General features: G+C 43.3%; 2 protein-coding genes across 2 annotated transcripts; both read left to right on the top strand.

Moving 5' to 3' along the window:
* The first annotated feature begins 307 nt into the window (after positions 1-307).
* LOC128456606 (E3 ubiquitin/ISG15 ligase TRIM25-like) lies at positions 308-2,507 on the top strand. Its single transcript, XM_053440831.1, has one exon. It carries the CDS (start codon positions 431-433, stop codon positions 2,012-2,014), a length of 1,584 nt encoding a protein of 527 aa, XP_053296806.1. The 5' UTR covers positions 308-430; the 3' UTR covers positions 2,015-2,507.
* A 2,660-nt stretch (positions 2,508-5,167) lies between these two features.
* On the top strand, positions 5,168-18,493 carry LOC128457315 (uncharacterized). The gene is given in 6 exon segments (XM_053441965.1): positions 5,168-6,635; positions 6,637-6,969; positions 9,215-9,922; positions 12,143-13,921; positions 16,264-17,706; positions 17,708-18,493. Coding segments are annotated over 6 exon segments (5,943 nt in total). The 5' UTR covers positions 5,168-5,306; the 3' UTR covers positions 18,059-18,493.
* The last annotated feature ends 375 nt before the right edge of the window (positions 18,494-18,868 follow it).

Here is an 18,868-nt window from a genome sequence, read left to right as displayed (position 1 = left end):
TGTATTGTTATGATGTGTATGGGTTGTGTGTGACAACTGTTTACAAACCAACTGGCCCCTCTGGGACAGTAAAGACGACCTTAACCTGAACTTAACCTTTATTCTACTGTGTTAGTTTTTCATTCTTCGTAGAACACACTCTGCCTCTCACTGGATCTCCTCTTAACACCAGGTGACAACAGGCCGCTGTGAAATGCAGTAATACCTGAAACACCAACAACTTCTTCCTCAAACACAACCAGCTCCTCCCAGTCAGGACATGTCGGTGTCTCCTCCCTTCACAGGTGTGTCAGTGTAAGAACCAGTGAACAACAAGCTGGGAACTGTGGGAGCTGAGTCACTGCAGGGAGTGAACGAGAGAGGGAGGAGCAGAGATCTGGTTCTGTTCAGAGGAAGTGAATCTGTTCTTCAGTCTCTGGCAGCAGCTGAAATGGCGCAGCAAGAAGTTCACCTGGACAGAGAAAGATTCTGCTGTTCCATCTGTGTGGATCTACTGAAGGATCCGGTGACTACTGTCTGTGGACACAGCTACTGTAAGAGCTGTATTAACACCCACTGGGACAAAGGGGAGGAGAGAGGAAGCTACAGCTGTCCTCAGTGTAGACAGACCTTCACACCGAGGCCTGTCCTGGTGAGAAACACCATGTTAGCTGATTCACTGGAGGAGCTGAAGAAGACTGGACTCCAAGCTGCTCCTGCTGATCACTGCTATGCTGGACCTGAAGATGTGGCCTGTGATGTCTGCACTGGGAGAAAACTGAAAGCTCTCAAGTCCTGTTTGAATTGTTTGGCCTCTTATTGTGAAAAACACCTCCAGCCTCATCTTCAGGCAGCTCCATTGAAGAAGCACAAGCTGGTGGAGCCCTCGGAGAAGCTCCAGGAGAACATCTGCTCTCGTCACGACGAGGTGATGAAGATGTTCTGCCGCACTGATCAGCAGTGTATCTGTTATCTCTGCTCTGTGGATGAACATAAAGACCACGACACAGTGTCAGCTGCAGCAGAAAGGACTGAGAGGCAGAGAGAGCTCGGGCTGAGGAGACAAACCATCCAGCAGAGAGTCCAGGACACAGAGAAAGACCTGAAGCTGCTTCAACAGGAGGAGGAGGCCCTCAATGGCTCTGCTGATAAAGCAGTGAAGGACAGTCGAGTCAGAGAGCTTCAGGAGAGACTGGAGCAGGAGATCACTGAGCTGAAGAGGAAAGACCAGGAACTGAAGCAGCTCTCAGACACAGAGGATCACAACCAGTTTCTACACAACTACCCCTCACTGTCACCACTCAGTGGATCTACACACTCATCCAGCATCAGGATCCGTCCTCTGAGGGACTTTGAGGACGTGACAGCAGCTGTGTCCCAGGTCAGAGGTCGACTACAGGACATTCTGAGTGAGACAGGTACAGAGATTTTACAGATTGTGTCTCAAGTGGATGTTTTACTGCCACAACCAGAGCCAGAGACCAGAGCTGACTTCTTAAGATATTCACAGGAAATCACACTGGATCCAAACACAGCACACAAACGTCTGTTATTATCTGAGGGAAACAGAAAAGTAACATACATGAGTGAAGATCAGTCTTATTCTGATCATCCAGACAGATTCACTGATTGGTGTCAGGTCCTGAGTAGAGAGAGTCTGACTGGACGTTGTTACTGGGAGGTGGAGGTGAAGGTGAGAGGAGAAGTTCGTGTAGCAGTCACATACAAGAATATCAGCAGAGCAGGAGGCTCACGTGAATGTGGCTTTGGATTCAATGATAAATCTTGGTCATTATATTGTAATGGAAACAGTTATATCTTTCGTTACAACAGCATCAGGACTCCAGTGTCAGGTCCTGAGTCCTCCAGAGTAGGAGTGTACCTGGATCACAGTGCAGGTGTTCTGTCCTTCTACAGCGTCTCTGACACCATGACTCTCCTCCACAGAGTCCAGACCACATTCACTCAGCCTCTCTATGCTGGAGTTTGGGTTTATTGTTCTGGATCCACAGCTGAGTTCTGTAAACTCAAATAGACTCGAGTCATTAAAGCAGTGATTTAGATTGTGTGTGTTAATCTTTAACTTCTTTTGTCTCCATGTTTGTTGATCAAAGTTCTTCGTGGTGACGTTTCTGCTCCGCACAGAGATCAGCTGTCAATCAAACACTGACCTTCCTTTATCACACATATTCAGTTCTCACTGTGTAAAGACACAAATCTATAATTACACTGACATGAATGTGTTTGAAAGAACTGATGTTGCTGTTGTTTTCTAAATCAATGTAGAAATCAGGTTGTGTGATGTTTTAGAACCTGTGTTGATCCTGATCCTCATCAATGAGCTGATTGTTTGTTCTTTTCTGTTACACATGTGAGTTGGAGATGAAACAAACTGGTTGTGTTTCCATGAAATCACTGAACAAGAGTCACTGGAGCTGAAACTCCACAAACCTCATGTGCATGTTCAGTCTCTGTCTTTTCACAGAAATACTCAAGTTCTAATAAAAGTTCTCTTTTAAAATCACAAATTTCTCATCGTCAGTTATTTCAGTTTTCTCCTGATGTTCAGAATTCCACTCGACCGTGATGAAAGATCAAATACTTCTTATTCAACCAAAGGAGCTGAACCTGAGGAGCTGCCTGCAGACAAGATGGAGGACCTCTGAGCGCTCATGTGCAACAGCCAACTCCGCACTGGACAGGAAATGATTGTTGGTCTTCTTCTGTGGTTTTCTCTCTCGTGAAGTTTGTAGTCTTTAAGACTGGAAACTTTTGATTAATTAATTTGTTTTAACATCTTCATTTTAGACAGTCAACACAGAAGTTCAAGATAAAGCGTTAAAACAGAAGGAACGGATAAATTATACATTAAGAAAATCAAATGGAAGAAAGAATCGATTGTTGGTGAACTTACATTTGTGGAATCATGGAAAACAAATCCAAGACCCGATATTAAAATACAACGTCAGAGGAGAGAAATCACCTGAAATCATCGTCTCAGTGAAAAACAAATGTCTCCAACCTTTTAACTTTGTTTTAATCCACTTTATTTAGAATCAAAAAATTGGCCAATAATAATTGAAAATAGACAAATCAAGTAAACAGTAGAAAACATTAGTGACTGAGCTTAGACATGGCAGAAAATAAGAATATAAACTAAAATTAAAGCCCTCAAAAAGCCAAGTTATTTGCATGAAAAAATAAAATAACAATAATAATAATAATTAACCTTACAATTTCAACAGGGCCTCCCACTGTCTCCTAATGTTCGGTACTCATGCCCTAATAATAATAATAATAATAATAAATATATATGTACATCTTATATTTTAAGGCCTTGACATTAATGGAGCGACGCCTGGGAGCTCGTTCAGGCAGCCAACTCGAGCTGCGCTGCTCCAATCATGTGACTTACACCACGTGACATACCTCACTCTCCACAATCCTCTATAATACACACCCACCTTATTAGCTGGTCTATATAAGCAGAGAAAATGTCCAATCACTCCCTTTGCTTGCCCCACTCAGAGACACTCCAAACAATATGAAAGAAACAAAAGAAAATGTTGGTATATGTGTCACACATGATGTCATATAAAAAAGGAACATGTTTAAGGTCTCGTAAGCCCTCATGAAAATAATAAAGCCCTCATAATAATAATAATAAAATACAACAATAATTGATAAAACAATATTATTATTATATTAATATTAAACAGGTCTAGCGTTTATCAGCTTTATAAGATTAGACATAATGTCTTTAATCAAAGAACTAATTAAAAGTACAGTCACAAATGTGTGATCATTCTGAAAACCATTCATTGCCTCGTGGTCACTTGATTAAGCTGCATCAGGGATTCTCAAAGTGGTGTGCATGCGCCACTAGGGGGCGCAAGCTGCTATAAAGAGGATCCTTTGTCATTTTTCAGTTATACACATGATTTCAAGCTGTTAGATTAGAATACGATATTCAAATCTGTCTTAATTAGATCATGTAAAGTGGAACAAATGAGACGAAAGCTGAAGATGAAATATTGTTTAAAAAGACAGAGAAGAGTGAACAGGAAGCCGATCACTTGTAACAGCCACAGATTCTGGAGCCTTTCCACTCTATGCTAAATGCTAGCTTCATGGACCGAGCTGTTTAGCTGACTACAATGCTAAATAAAAAGACTCAATAAAACGCAATTGACGCAGCCGCCATCTTGAAAAGCTTGTAAAAGTCACATTGTCTTTTGACTTAGGCAAAATAAAACTACATCGGCCCACATGGATGGATATAATGTATGTACACTCATCAGTATCCGGCGTTTAAGTGGATATTTATCAACATGACAACTTTAAGTTTATAGAAAAGATTTGCATTTTTCTTTACACATACTCAGAACATTTCTTAAATCTTAAACTTCGAGCTGCCTGTATTTGGTTGTGTTTCTCTTTTCTAGAAATTACTTTAAAATTGATGGTAAAACTGCAAAATCAATTTACCATCAATTTTAGGGTAATTTCTAGAAAAGAGAAACACAATCTTATATAGATATAATTAAAGATGTATTAGAATCAATGCTAAAGATGTTTCCCCCCCAGTTTATTCATATTAAAAAAGCCTTATTAAAGCTACCATTTAAAGAGAACCTTCACAGTTAAGTAGTTTTATAATTCTTTCAATTGATAAAATCAAAACTTACATTTCAAAATCTCAAAGGCCAACAACAGGTTGTCATTATGGGTTCTGTTTTATCTATTATATTATCTTAAGTTTTGGACTCTCTGAATAAATCACCCTGGCCTAGTATTTTTTTCATATTTTTAAATATTACATGGACAAAAGAGGAAATGAAGAAAATAATAAAGAAATACGAATAAAATGAAAATTCCTCCATAATATGCAGATGTTGGTAAGAATTGGAGCATGTTAAAGCCCTAAAAAAGCCAATTCATTTGCCTGAATAATAATAATAATTCTTATAATTCCAATAGGGCCTCTCTGTCTGTCAGTGCCTGTCAGTGCTCGGGCCCTAAATATAATAACACACTCTGCCTCTCACTGAATCTCCTCTTAACACCAGGTGACAACAGGCCGCTTTGAAATGCAGTAAAACCTGAAACACCAACAACTTCTTCCTCAAACACAACCAGCTCCTCCCAGTCAGGACATGTCTGTGTCTCCTCCCTTCACAGGTGTGTCAGTATAAGAACCAGTGAACAACAAGCTGGGAACTGTGGGAGCTGAGTCACTGCAGGGAGTGAACGAGAGAGGGAGGAGCAGAGATCTGGTTCTGTTCAGAGGAAGTGAACCTGTTCTTCAGTCTCTGGCAGCAGCTGAAATGGCGCAGCAAGAAGTTCAACTGGACAGAGAAAGATTCTGCTGTTCGATCTGTCTGGATCCACTGAAGGATCCGGTGACTACTGTCTGTGGACACAGCTACTGTAAGAGCTGTATTAACAACCACTGGGACAATGGGGAGGAGAGAGGAAGCTACAGCTGTCCTCAGTGTAGACAGACCTTCACACCGAGGCCTGTCCTGGAGAAAAACACCATGTTAGCTGATTTAGTGGAGGAGCTGAAGAAGACTGGACTCCAAGCTGCTCCTGCTGATCACTGCTATGCTGGACCTGAAGATGTGGCCTGTGATTTCTGCACTGGGAGAAAACTGAAAGCTCTCAAGTCCTGTTTGAACTGTTTGGCCTCTTATTGTGAAAAACACCTCCAGCCTCATCTTCAGGCAGCTCCTTTTAAGAAGCACAAGCTGGTGGAGCCCTCGGAGAAGCTCCAGGAGAACATCTGCTCTCGTCACGACGAGGTGATGAAGATGTTCTGCCGCACTGATCAGCAGTGTATCTGTTATCTCTGCTCTGTGGATGAACATAAAGACCACGACACAGTGTCAGCTGCAGCAGAAAGGACTGAGAGGCAGAGAGAGCTCGGGCTGAGGAGACAAACAATCCAGCAGAGAGTCCAGGACACAGAGAAAGACCTGAAGCTGCTTCAACAGGAGGAGGACGCCCTCAATGGCTCTGCTGATAAAGCAGTGGAGGACAGTGAGGAGATCTTCACTGAGATGATCCGTCTGCTGGAGAAAAGAAGCTCTGATGTGAAGCAGCAGATCAGATCCCAGCAGGAATCTGAAGTGAGTCGAGTCAGAGAGCTTCAGGAGAGACTGGAGCAGGAGATCACTGAGCTGAAGAGGAAAGACCATGAACTGAAGCAGCTCTCAGACACAGAGGATCACAACCAGTTTCTACACAACTACCCCTCACTGTCACCACTCAGTGGATCTACACACTCATCCAGCTTCAGGATCCGTCCTCTGAGGTACTTTGAGGACGTGACAGCAGCTGTGTCCCAGGTCAGAGGTCGACTACAGGACATTCTGAGTGAGACAGAGACAGAGATTTTACAGATTGTGTCTCAAGTGGATGTTTTACTGCCACAACCAGAGCAAGAGACCAGAGCTGACTTCTTAAGATATTCACAGGAAATCACACTGGATCCAAACACAGCAAACAGACGTCTGTTATTATCTGAGGGAAACAGAAAAGTAACGTGTATGAGTAAAGATCAGTCTAATTCTAATCACCCAGACAGATTCACTGATTGGTGTCAGGTCCTGAGTAGAGAGAGTCTGACTGGACGTTGTTACTGGGAGGTGGAGGCGGGGGGGGGGAGTAGTTGGTGTAGCAGTCACATACAAGAATATCAGCAGAGCAGGAGGCTCACGTGAATGTGGCTTTGGATACAATGATAAATCTTGGTCATTATCTTGTTATGGAAACAGTTATAACTTTGAATACAACAGCATCAGGACTCCAGTGTCAGGTCCTGAGTCCTCCAGAGTAGGAGTGTACCTGGATCACAGTGCAGGTGTTCTGTCCTTCTACAGAGTCTCTGACACCATGACTCTCCTCAAAAGAGTCCAGACCACATTCACTCAGCCTCTCTATGCTGGAGTTAATGTTTATCGTTCTGGATCCACAGCTGAGTTCTGTAAACTCAAATAGACTCGAGTCATTAAAAGCAGTGATTTAGATTCTGTGTGTAAATCTTTAACTTCTCTTGTCTCCATGTTTGTTGATCAAAGTTTGTCGTGGTGACGTTTCTGCTCCGCACAGAGATCAGCTGTCAATCAAACACTGACCTTCTTTTATCACAATATTCAGTTCTCACTTTGTAAAGAAAGAAATCTATAATTACACTGACATGAATGTGTTTGAAAGAACTGATGCTGCTGTTGTTTTCTAAATCAATGTAGAAATCAGGTTGTGTGATGTTTTAGAACCTGTGTTGATCCTGATGAGTGTTGCAAAGGGGGGGAGCATTCTGGAAACTTTGTGGAAACTCTCCACGGGAAGTTAAGCTTAGGAATCTTTATACAGTAGGCTAACGTTTTACAGCCGTGAGAGTACGATGTATGTACAGTTGCAATCAGAAATATTAAAACCCCCTCAATGGTTTTAAGGATTTATCAAATAAAGTTTTTTCAAAGAGCAAGATTCTGCTTCGGATGATTTCTTTATGAGTTGAGTGAAACAGAGAATCAACACAGAAAATGCATGATGTAGTATTTGTGTGTAGCTGTATATTTTGTTAAGATTGTGCCATGTCACAATTATTCAACCCCGATATAATATTGTTGTTTTTAAAGCTGTCTGACAGTTTTTATGTCAGACAGCCCCATGAAGGTATTCAAGGTGAGTTGCATCATGGGAAAGACAAAGGAGCTTCCACCAAAGCTGAGAGAGGAGATTATTTCATCACACCTGAAGGGCCTTGGGTAGAAGTAGATTTCCAGAGAGAGACATCATTGGGAGAATTATACAGAGCAAGAGAGAGAGAGAGAGAGAGAGAGAGAGATTTAGATTTCTTACAAACACTTTATTTACATATTTTTCATTTTATAAAACAGTTGTTTACAGTAATATTTAATAAATAAACAAAAGTGCTGACGCAAGAAAAAACTCAGTCTGTTAAAAAGTGTGGAAAGGACAGCTCATTGTTGGTGACGGTGCAGAGTATGTCGTTAAAACACCAAATTATTTTCAAAGACTCGACATACCAGTTTGTAAAAGCTGAACTCGGGTCTGAGTCTGGCCCGGAGGTTTACCACCAACACCGCCCTCGCTTCCTGCCCGTCCCTGTTCTCTACTCTGTTCTCTCTACTAATGTAAATGTCCATCTTGGCCTCACCTGAGAGGTGGTTCAGGAGCTGCCACTTATCTTTGTTTGTTTTGTTGTAGCCAGCTCCCATGATAAAAACCTTCTCAGTGAACATGACATTAAAATGACTAAAAACCGCAGTTAAAAGAGCGAAGAAACATTTCAGTCTCTTGCACTCAGTAAAAACGTGATGTTGGGCCAGAGCCCAGAGACTGACCACCAGACACTGAAGCCGAGAGGAACAAAGGGTTGTTAAATTTTCGGCGGGAAAACATCCTCCTGCAGGCTCAAGAATCTCCCCCTGGTGGTGGAAAATGTTCTGGGAATGCCTTGGAACCCCCGCTGAGTTCCAAGCCCCGCCCACTCAGATCCTTTCCTGACAAATCAATTGGCCGATGTCCTATGACCAACTCCTCAAGGAGGAGGACCTCTCAGGTAATTTAAAAGCCCTGGCACCCCAAAAATCGCTGCCAGTTCCTGCTCTCTGAAGACGTCAACAGACCCCTCGGGGTCTTCAGATTATTTAGTTGCTAAAGGAGGCAATCGCCATTTCTCCCAGCTAATGATTTCGAACAGGCCCCTTCGGGGCCTCCCAGATGTTCCAGCTCTAAAAGAGGCAACCAGAGTTATTTTCTTTTATCTTAAGTTGAATCTTATTTTGAAAGACTGTTTTTATTTTAACTTGAAAGAGATCGCCACAGGAAGGCCACTCGCAGGCCGAGACAAAGACTTTCTTTTTCACGATCCCCACAACTGCGCCACAGCTGATCATCCCTGCAGAAGAGACGATGTTTCATCCCGTAGAGGAGCAAGACGAATCCGTTCCTATTCGGCCCAGCCGACGCCGCTGCAACCAAGGAACCAGCGCCACCGAGCTTGAGCGGCCACGATCATTCACTGGACTTCTGGAAAATCTGCGCGCCACGCGCAAGCAACACCGCGAAGGTCACAGTAAGAGGCTTTATTGTCTGGGCAGAGACTAGTTTAAATACTTAGCGTGTCATGTTTATTTGAGTGTGTTTGTTTTAAGATCGCTGATCTGTTTTAGATGACTTGGCCCTTCTCTCTCATACCCAGCAGCAGATGCAGGAAAAGACCAGCACCATCGCAACCAACTCTGCTCGCCTCGGTCTCAACATCCACAGAGGGAAGAGCAAAGTCATGAGAGTCAACTCTGCCAACACTGCACCCATCATGCTGGAAGGCGAAGCTCTGGAGGAGATTGAGGAGTTCACCTACCTTGGCAGCATTGTCAACAAGCAGGGTGGAACAGATGCAGATGTGAGAGTCAGGATTGGCAAGGCCAGAGTTGCGTACCTCCAACTAAAAAACATCTGGAGCGCAAAAGACCTGGCCATCACAACAAAGATCAAGATCTTTAACAGCAATGTGAAGTCAGTCCTACTCTACGGTGCTGAGACATGGAGGACTACGGTGAATACAACAAATAAAATCCAGTCATTCATCAATACCTGTCTGCGACGAATCCTCCAGATCCACTGGCCTAACACCATCAGCAACAAAGAACTGTGGGAACGTACCAGCCAAAAGCCAGCGGACGAAGAGATCCTCCAACGACGTTGGAGATGGATAGGCCATACTCTCCGTAAACCAGCCACAAACACCACAAGACAGTCCCTCAAGTGGAATCCCCAAGGGAAAAGAAAGAGAGGTCGGCCGCGAAACACCTGGCGTAGAGACTTGGAGGCAGACGCCAAGAAAATGGGCTACACCTGGGGACAGCTTGAGATGTTGGCCCAGGACCGGGATGCATGGAGAACTCTTGTTTGCGGCCTAAGCCCCAGAAGGGGTAGTAGGCGATGAGTGATGAGTGATCTGTTTTAAGCCGTGTAACACGAGGGAACGATGCGTCACTTCCGGTTCCTTGTTTACATTGTCGAATGTTTTAAAGTGCCTCGCGGCGTGACAGAGAGCCTCCGGCAGCACTGTTATCGTCCGACTAAGTTTGCAGAGACTTAACCTGTTAAAAGATCGGTGCACAACTCTAATTTGTGTACTGAGTGGTGAAGTCACTGTAGCTGGTCTCAGACGATGTTTTTGATATCTCTCTCTCTTTCTCTCTCTATCTTTTCTCCTAAACCTGTTCCTTACATACGTCCCGACCTACACTTACATATTTCATGTGGCATAGAAAATTCTAGATTTAAAGAGCCTTAATACATCTCGACGCCATTCGGCGCCAGAACCAGGAGATAAGAAATCTCTTTGTCTAAAGTTCCTTTGTGTAACAGGCGACCGACCGCCATCTTGTCTTCGACCTCATGTCGTCACCGGGGTCATAAACCTCCATCTTGAAAGTACGTGAAGGTAACATCTTGATCCTGGCCAGACTACGTCACCACGTGATCTCGTCATTACGCCATAGCCACTCCCCTTCCTCTTTAGACACACACACCCACACACACACACACACATAGAGACACAGACAGGCAGACACACACGACCACACACACACCAGTAGATACTCAGTATTACATGTGTGACCATTGTGATAAGTGCTGCTGCTGCTGTTGCCATCTTTGAAATATTGGAGTTTGTTAAATGAAGAATCATGGAATAACATTAACTTTATTTCCCTTTAATAAATACTTTTGTAATTAAAGTATTTGTATTTCTGTGATTATTTGTACATGTGTATGTGAATACAGCTGGATTACTATAGCCTGTGCTCGAACTTAAAACCCTTCATTGTTTATTATATAATCATTAATATTAAATATTGAGATTATTAATATAACATATATCACTTGAGACTGATATTTAAAGATTGACTTGTTGGTCCCTGTAACCAGGGTGGTGCCCCGCAACGATAAGCAATAATTACAGATTGTTTCAATCTTAATTGATAATTTTATTGTTTTCATTAATTATTTAACCATTATTAATTGATAACCGTATCATTTCTAATTAATTATTTTACTATTCTTAATTACTAGCTTTATAATTTTTAATTATTTTTAATAAATAATTTCTATTTTAATAATCATTTCTCATGATTATTAATAATTAGCCAACGTCAAGTCTACTACTACTGTTGCACAACAGTGATAAATAGTCGAACGCAGGTTGCAAAATGGACACTTGTTAAGAACGGTGGGATTAAGAATAGATATAAAAGTGTTGGAAGAGACGGCGCCGTGTAAAATTCTCCACTGGAGGTCGCCTGTTCGTTTCTTGAGGGGAGGTTTGTATACAATCTTCGACTGTCGGCTGGGCCCTGTTTCTCCCCACTTCTGTGACCACACAGTGGGGGGTCTGCTGCTCAGTCCGGTCTGGTGGATGCTTTTAATACAGTTCGTGTTTCTTTGTCGGCTCTGTGTATCGTTAGTTTTTGTTTATTCATATCAGTTATTGGGAGCCGGTCTTTTCTCAGGATAATTTTCCGGGTAGGGGTCTGCAGCCTCTGGTGCGGTCTCCCCCTTCTGGTAGGCCCATGCACTGAGAGAGAGGGAGAGAGAGAGAGAGAGAGTGAGAGAGAGTGAGAGAGAGAGAGAGAGACAGAGAGAGAGAGAGAGAGAGAGAGAGAGAGAGAACGAGAGAGAGAGAGAGACAGATCGTTGTCCCCTCAGCAGTCAGACTTTTAAACCAGCTGTAGCCCTGGTGTTTGTCTCACACACATTTTAATATGTTTTAGTATTTTGACAAAAGACTAATGGATTCTTATTGCTCTTTTTGTGTATGTATGTATTGTTATGATGTGTATGGGTTGTGTGTGACAACTGTTTGCAAACCAACTGGCCCCTCAGGGACAGTAAAGACGACCTTAACCTGAACTTAACCTTTATTCTACTTTGTTAGTTTTTCATTCTTCGTAGAACACACTCGGCCTCTCACTGAATCTCCTCTTAACACCAGGTGACAACAGGCCGCTGTGAAATGCAGTAAAACCTGAAACACCAACAACTTCTTCCTCAAACACAACCAGCTCCTCCATGTCAGGACATGTCGGTGTCTCCTCCCTTCACAGGTGTGTCAGTGTAAGAACCAGTGAACAACAAGCTGGGAACTGTGGGAGCTGAGTCACTGCAGGGAGTGAACGAGAGAGGGAGGAGCAGAGATCTGGTTCTGTTCAGAGGAAGTGAACCTGTTCTTCAGTCTCTGGCAGCAGCTGAAATGGCGCAGCAAGAAGTTCACCTGGACAGAGAAAGATTCAGCTGTCCGATCTGTCTGGATCTACTGAATGATCCGTTGACTACTGTCTGTGGACACAGCTACTGTAAGAGCTGTATTAACACCCACTGGGACAATGGGGAGGAGAGAAGAAGCTACAGCTGTCCTCAGTGTAGACAGACCTTCACACCGAGGCCTGTACTGGGGAGAAACACCATGTTAGCTGATTTAGTGGAGGAGCTGAAGAAGACTGGACTCCAAGCTGCTCCTGCTGATCACTGCTATGCTGGACCTGAAGATGTGGCCTGTGATGTCTGCACTGGGAGAAAACTGAAAGCTCTCAAGTCCTGTTTGAATTGTTTGGCCTCTTATTGTGAAAAACACCTCCAGCCTCATCTTCAGTCAGCTGCATTTAAGAAGCACAAGCTGGTGGAGCCCTCGGAGAAGCTCCAGGAGAACATCTGCTCTCGTCACGACGAGGTGATGAAGATGTTCTGCCGCACTGATCAGCAGTGTATCTGTTATCTCTGCTCTGTGGAGGAACATAAAGACCACGACACAGTATCAGCTGCAGCAGAAAGGACTGAGAGGAAGAGAGAGCTCGGGCTGAGGAGACAAACAATCCAGCAGAGAGTCCAGGACACAGAGAAAGACGTGAAGCTGCTTCAACAGGAGGAGGAGGCCCTCAATGGCTCTGCTGATAAAGCAGTGGAGGACAGTGAGGAGATCTTCACTGAGATGATCCGTCTGCTGGAGAAAAGAAGCTCTGATGTGAAGCAGCAGATCAGATCCCAGCAGGAAACTGAAGTGAGTCGAGTCAGAGAGCTTCAGGAGAGACTGGAGCAGGAGATCACTGAGCTGAAGAGGAAAGACCAGGAACTGAAGCTGCTCTCAGACACAGAGGATCACAACCAGTTTCTACACAACTACCCCTCACTGTCACCACTCAGTGGATCTACACACTCATCCAGCTTCAGGATCCGTCCTCTGAGATACTTTGAGGACGTGACAGCAGCTGTGTCCCAGGTCAGAGGTCGACTACAGGACATTCTGAGTGGGACAGAGACAGAGATTTTACAGATTGTGTCTCAAGTGGATGTTTTACTGCCACAACCAGAGCCAGAGACCAGAGCTGACTTCTTAAGATATTCACAGGAAATCACACTGGATCCAAACACAGCAAACAAATATCTGTTATTATCTGAGGGAAACAGAAAAGTAACACGTATGAGGAAAGATCAGTTTTATTCTGATCACCCAGACAGATTCACTGATTGGCCTCAGGTCCTGAGTAGAGAGAGTCTGACTGGACGCTGTTACTTGGAGGTGAAGGTGAGAGGAGAAGTTTATGTAGCAGTCACATACAAGAATATCAGCAAAGTAGGAAAATCACGTGAAAGTTTATTTGGATTCAATGATAAATCTTGGTCATTAAATTGTAATGTAAACAGTTATATCTTTTATTACAACAACATCAAGACTCCAGTGTCAGGTCCTGTGTCCTCCAGAGTAGGAGTGTACCTGGATCACAGAGCAGGTGTTCTGTCCTTCTACAGCGTCTCTGACACCATGACTCTCCTCCACAGAGTCCAGACCACATTCACTCAGCCTCTCTATGCTGGAGTTTGTGTTTATCAAGGATCCACAGCTGAGTTCTGTAAACTCAAATAGACTCGAGTCATTAAAAGCAGTGATTTAGATTCTGTGTGTTAATCTTTAACTTCTTTTGTCTCCATGTTTGTTGATCAAAGTTCGTCGTGGTGACGTTTCTGCTCCGCACAGAGATCAGCTGTCAATCAAACACTGACCTTCTTTTATCACACATATTTAGTTCTCACTTTGTAAAGACACAAATCTATAATTACACTGACATGTGTTTGAAAGATCTAATGTTGCTGTTGTTTTCTAAATCAATGTAGAAATCAGGTTGTGTGATGTTTTAGAATCTGTGTTGATCCTGATGAGTGTTGCAAAGGGGGGGAGCATTCTGGAAACTTTCTGGAAACTTTCCACGAGTTAGGCTCAGGAATTCTGGAAATGTGGACTCTTTTTTTGCAGAAGTTAGTCAATAACATGGAACTTACAGGAAGTTGAAAACCAGAGGAGTTGAGCCGAGCTCAGCTGGAGCCTGGATGCAGCTGGTGGTGAACATTGTCTGCGTGAAACGTAAACCTGTGATTTTGTGTTGTTGTTGAACATCTTTGTTGTTACCTAGCATGTTGATTACTTGTAACACTGAAGCCACGTTCATGTTAATGCCAAATTCATCTTTATACAGTAGGGTAACTTTTTACATCTGTGAGAGTACGATGTATGTACAGTTGCAATCAAAAATGTTCAACCCCCCCAAAGATTTTAAGGATTTATCGATTAAAGTTTTTTCAAAGATCAAGATTCTGCTTCAGATGATTTCTTTATGAGTTGAGTGAAACAGAGAATCAACACAGAAAATGCATGATGTAGTATTTGTGTGTAACAGTATATTTTGTTAAGATTGTGCCATGTCACAATTATTCAACCCCGATATAATATTGTTGTTTTTAAAGCTGTCTGACAGTTTTTACGTCAGACAGCCCCATGAAGGTATTCAAGGTGAGTTGCATCATGGGAAAGACAAAGGAGCTTCCACCAAAGCTGAGAGAGGAGATTATTTCATCACACCTGAAAGGCCTTGGGTAGAAGTAGATTTCTAGAGAGAGACATCATTGGGAGAATTATACAGAGCGAGAGAGAGAGAGAGAGAGAGAGAGAGGGATTTAGATTTCTTACAAACACTTTATTTACATATTTTTCATTTTATAAAACAGTTGTTTACAGTAATATTTAATAAATAAACAAAAGTGCTGACGCAAGAAAAAACTCAGTCTGTTAAAAAGTGTGGAAAGGACAGCTCATTGTTGGTGACGGTGCAGAGGATGTCGTTAAAACACCAAATTATTTTAAAAGACTCGAGATACCAGTTTGTAAAAACCGAACTCGAGTCTGAGTCTGGCCCGAAGGTTTACCACCCACACCGCCCTCGCTTCCTGCCCGTCCCTTTTCTCGACCCTGTTCTCTCTACTAATGTAAATGTCCATCTTGGCCTCACCTGAGAGGTGGTTCAGGAGCTGCCACTTATCTTTGTTTGTTTTGTTGTAGCCAGCTCCCATAATAAAAACCTTCTCAGTGAACATGACATTAAAATGACTAAAAACCGCAGTTAAAAGAGCGAAGAAACATTTCAGTCTCTTGCACTCAGTAAAAACGTGATAAATAATCTCACACAGGTCACAAAATGGACACTTGTTAAGAACGGTGGGATTAAGAATAGATATACAAGTGTTGGAAGAGACGGCGCCGTGTAAACTTCTCCACTGGAGGTCGCCTGTTCATTTCTTGAGGGAGGTTTGTATAAAATCTTCGACTGTGGGCTGGGTCTCCCCCTTCTGGTAGGCCCATGCACGGAGAGAGAGAGAGAGAGAGAGAGAGAGAGAGAGAGAGAGAGAGAGAGAGAGAGAGAGAGAGAGAGGAGAGAGAGAGAGAGAGAGAGAGAGAGACAGAGACAGACAGATCGTTGTCCCCTCAGCAGTCAGACTTTTAAACCAGCTGTAGCCCTGGTGTTTGGCACACCCACATTTTAATATGTTTTAGTATTTTAACAAAGGACTAATGGATTCTTTGTGCTCTTTTTGTGTATGTATGTATTGTTATGATGTGTATGGGTTGTGTGTGACAACTGTTTACAAACCAACTGGCCCCTCAGGGACAGTAAAGACGACCTTAACCTGAACTTAACCTTTATTCTACTTTGTTAGTTTTTCATTCTTCGTAGAACACACTCTGCCTCTCACTGAATCTCCTCTTAACACCAGGTGACAACAGGCCGCTGTGAAATGCAGTAAAACCTGAAACACCAACAACTTCTTCCTCAAACACAACCAGCTCCTCCCAGTCAGGACATGTCTGTGTCTCCTCCCTTCACAGGTGTGTCAGTGTAAGAACCAGTGAACAACAAGCTGGGAACTGTGGGAGCTGAGTCACTGCAGGGAGTGAACGAGAGAGGGAGGAGCAGAGATCTGGTTCTGTTCAGAGGAAGTGAATCTGTTCTTCAGTCTCTGGCAGCAGCTGAAATGGCGCAGCAAGAAGTTCACCTGGACAGAGAAAGATTCTGCTGTTCGATCTGTGTGGATCTACTGAAGGATCCGGTGACTACTGTCTGTGGACACAGCTACTGTAAGAGCTGTATTAACACCCACTGGGACAAAGGGGAGGAGAGAGGAAGCTACAGCTGTCCTCAGTGTAGACAGACCTTCACACCGAGGCCTGTCCTGGAGAAAAACACCATGTTAGCTGATTTAGTGGAGGAGCTGAAGAAGACTGGACTCCAAGCTGCTCCTGCTGATCACTGCTATGCTGGACCTGAAGATGTGGCCTGTGATATCTGCACTGGGAGAAAACTGAAAGCTCTCAAGTCCTGTTTGAATTGTTTGGCCTCTTATTGTGAAAAACACCTCCAGCTTCATCTTAAGTCAGCTCCATTGAAGAAGCACAAGCTGGTGGAGCCCTCGGAGAAGCTCCAGGAGAACATCTGCTCTCGTCACGACGAGGTGATGAAGATGTTCTGCCGCACTGATCAGCAGTGTATCTGTTATCTCTGCTCTGTGGATGAACATAAAGACCACGACACAGTGTCAGCTGCAGCAGAAAGGACTGAGAGGCAGAGAGAGCTCGGGCTGAGGAGACAAACAATCCAGCAGAGAGTCCAGGACACAGAGAAAGACCTGAAGCTGCTTCAACAGGAGGAGGAGGCCCTCAATGGCTCTGCTGATAAAGCAGTGGAGGACAGTGAGGAGATCTTCACTGAGATGATCCGTCTGCTGGACAAAAGAAGCTCTGAAGTGAAGCAGCAGATCAGATCCCAGCAGGAAACTGAAGTGAGTCGAGTCAGAGAGCTTCAGGAGAGACTGGAGCAGGAGATCACTGAGCTGACGAGGAAAGACCAGGAACTGAAGCAGCTCTCAGACACAGAGAACCACAACCAGTTTCTACACAACTACCCCTCACTGTCACCACTCAGTGGATCTACACACTCATCCAGCTTCAGGATCCGTCCTCTGAGGAACTTTGAGGACGTGACAGCAGCTGTGTCCCAGGTCAGAGGTCGACTACAGGATATTCTGAGTGAGACAGGTACAGAGATTTTACAGATTGTGTCTCAAGTGGATGTTTTACTTCCACAACCAGAGCCAGAGACCAGAGCTGACTTCTTAAGATATTCACAGGAAATCACACTGGATCCAAACACAGTAAACAAATATCTGTTATTATCTGAGGGAAACAGAAAAGTAACACGTATGAGTGAAGTTCAGTCTTATTCTGATCACCCAGACAGATTCACTTGTTGGCTTCAGGTCCTGAGTAGAGAGAGTCTGACTGGACGTAGTTACTGGGAGGTGAAGGTGGGGGGGGGGGGGGGGAGGAGTTTTTGTAGCAGTCACATACAAGAACATCAGCAGAGCAGGAAACTCACATGAATGTTCATTTGGACACAATGATAAATCTTAGTCATTATCTTGTTTTGGAAACAATTATAACTTTTCTTACAACAGCATCAAGACTCTAGTGTCAGGTCCTGAGTCCTCCAGAGTAGGAGTGTACCTGGATCACAGTGCAGGTGTTCTGTCCTTCTACAGAGTCTCTGACACCATGACTCTCCTCCACAGAGTCCAGACCACATTCACTCAGCCTCTCTATGCTGGAGTTTGGCTTTATTATTCTGGATTCACAGCTGAGTTCTGTAAACTCAAATAGACTCGAGTCATTAAAAGCAGTGATTTAGATTCTGTGTGTTAATCTTTAACTTCTTTTGTCTCCATGTTTGTTGATCAAAGTTTGTCGTGGTGACGTTTCTGCTCCGCACAGAGATCAGCTGTCAATCAAACACTGACCTTCCTTTATCACACATATTTAGTTCTCACTTTGTAAAGACAGAAATCTATAATTACACTGACATGAATGTGTTTGAAAGATCTAATGTTGCTGTTGTTTTCTAAATCAATGTAGAAATCAGGTTGTGTGATGTTTTAGAACCTGTGTTGATCCTGATGAGTGTTGCTAAGGGGCGGAACATTCTGGAAACTTTCTGGAAACTTTGCTCGGGAAGTTAAGCTCAGGAATTCTGGAAATGTTGACACTTTTTTTGCAGAAGTTAATCAATAACAGGGAACTTACAGGAAGTTGAAAACCAGAGGATGAGCCTGGATGCAGCTGGTGGTGAACATTGTCTGCGTATAAAGTAAACCTGTGACTTTTTGTTGTTGTTGAACGTCTTTGTCATTACCTAGCATGTTGATTACTTGTAACACTGAAGCCACGTTCATGTTAATGCCAAATTCATCTGTATACAGTAGGCTAACTTTTTATATCTGTGAGAGTACGATGTATGTACAGTTGCAATCAAAAATGTTCAACCCCCCCCAAAGATTTTAAGGATTTATCGATTAAAGTTTTTTCAAAGATCAAGATTCTGCTTCAGATGATTTCTTTATGAGTTGAGTGAAACAGAGAATCAACACAGAAAATGCATGATGTAGTATTTGTGTGTAGCAGTAAATTTTGTTA

This window comes from Pleuronectes platessa, chromosome 15 (genome assembly GCF_947347685.1).
Source record: "Pleuronectes platessa chromosome 15, fPlePla1.1, whole genome shotgun sequence".
In the NCBI taxonomy this organism is placed as follows: Eukaryota; Metazoa; Chordata; class Actinopteri; order Pleuronectiformes; family Pleuronectidae; genus Pleuronectes; species Pleuronectes platessa.
Note: the sequence above shows the minus strand (reverse complement) of the source record. Positions and strands in the feature narration are given on the sequence as shown.

Excerpts from the sequence above, each read along its gene's own strand:
- LOC128456606 (XM_053440831.1), top strand. The coding sequence starts at position 431 with ATGGCGCAGCAAGAAGTTCACCTGGACAGAGAAAGATTCTGCTGTTCC.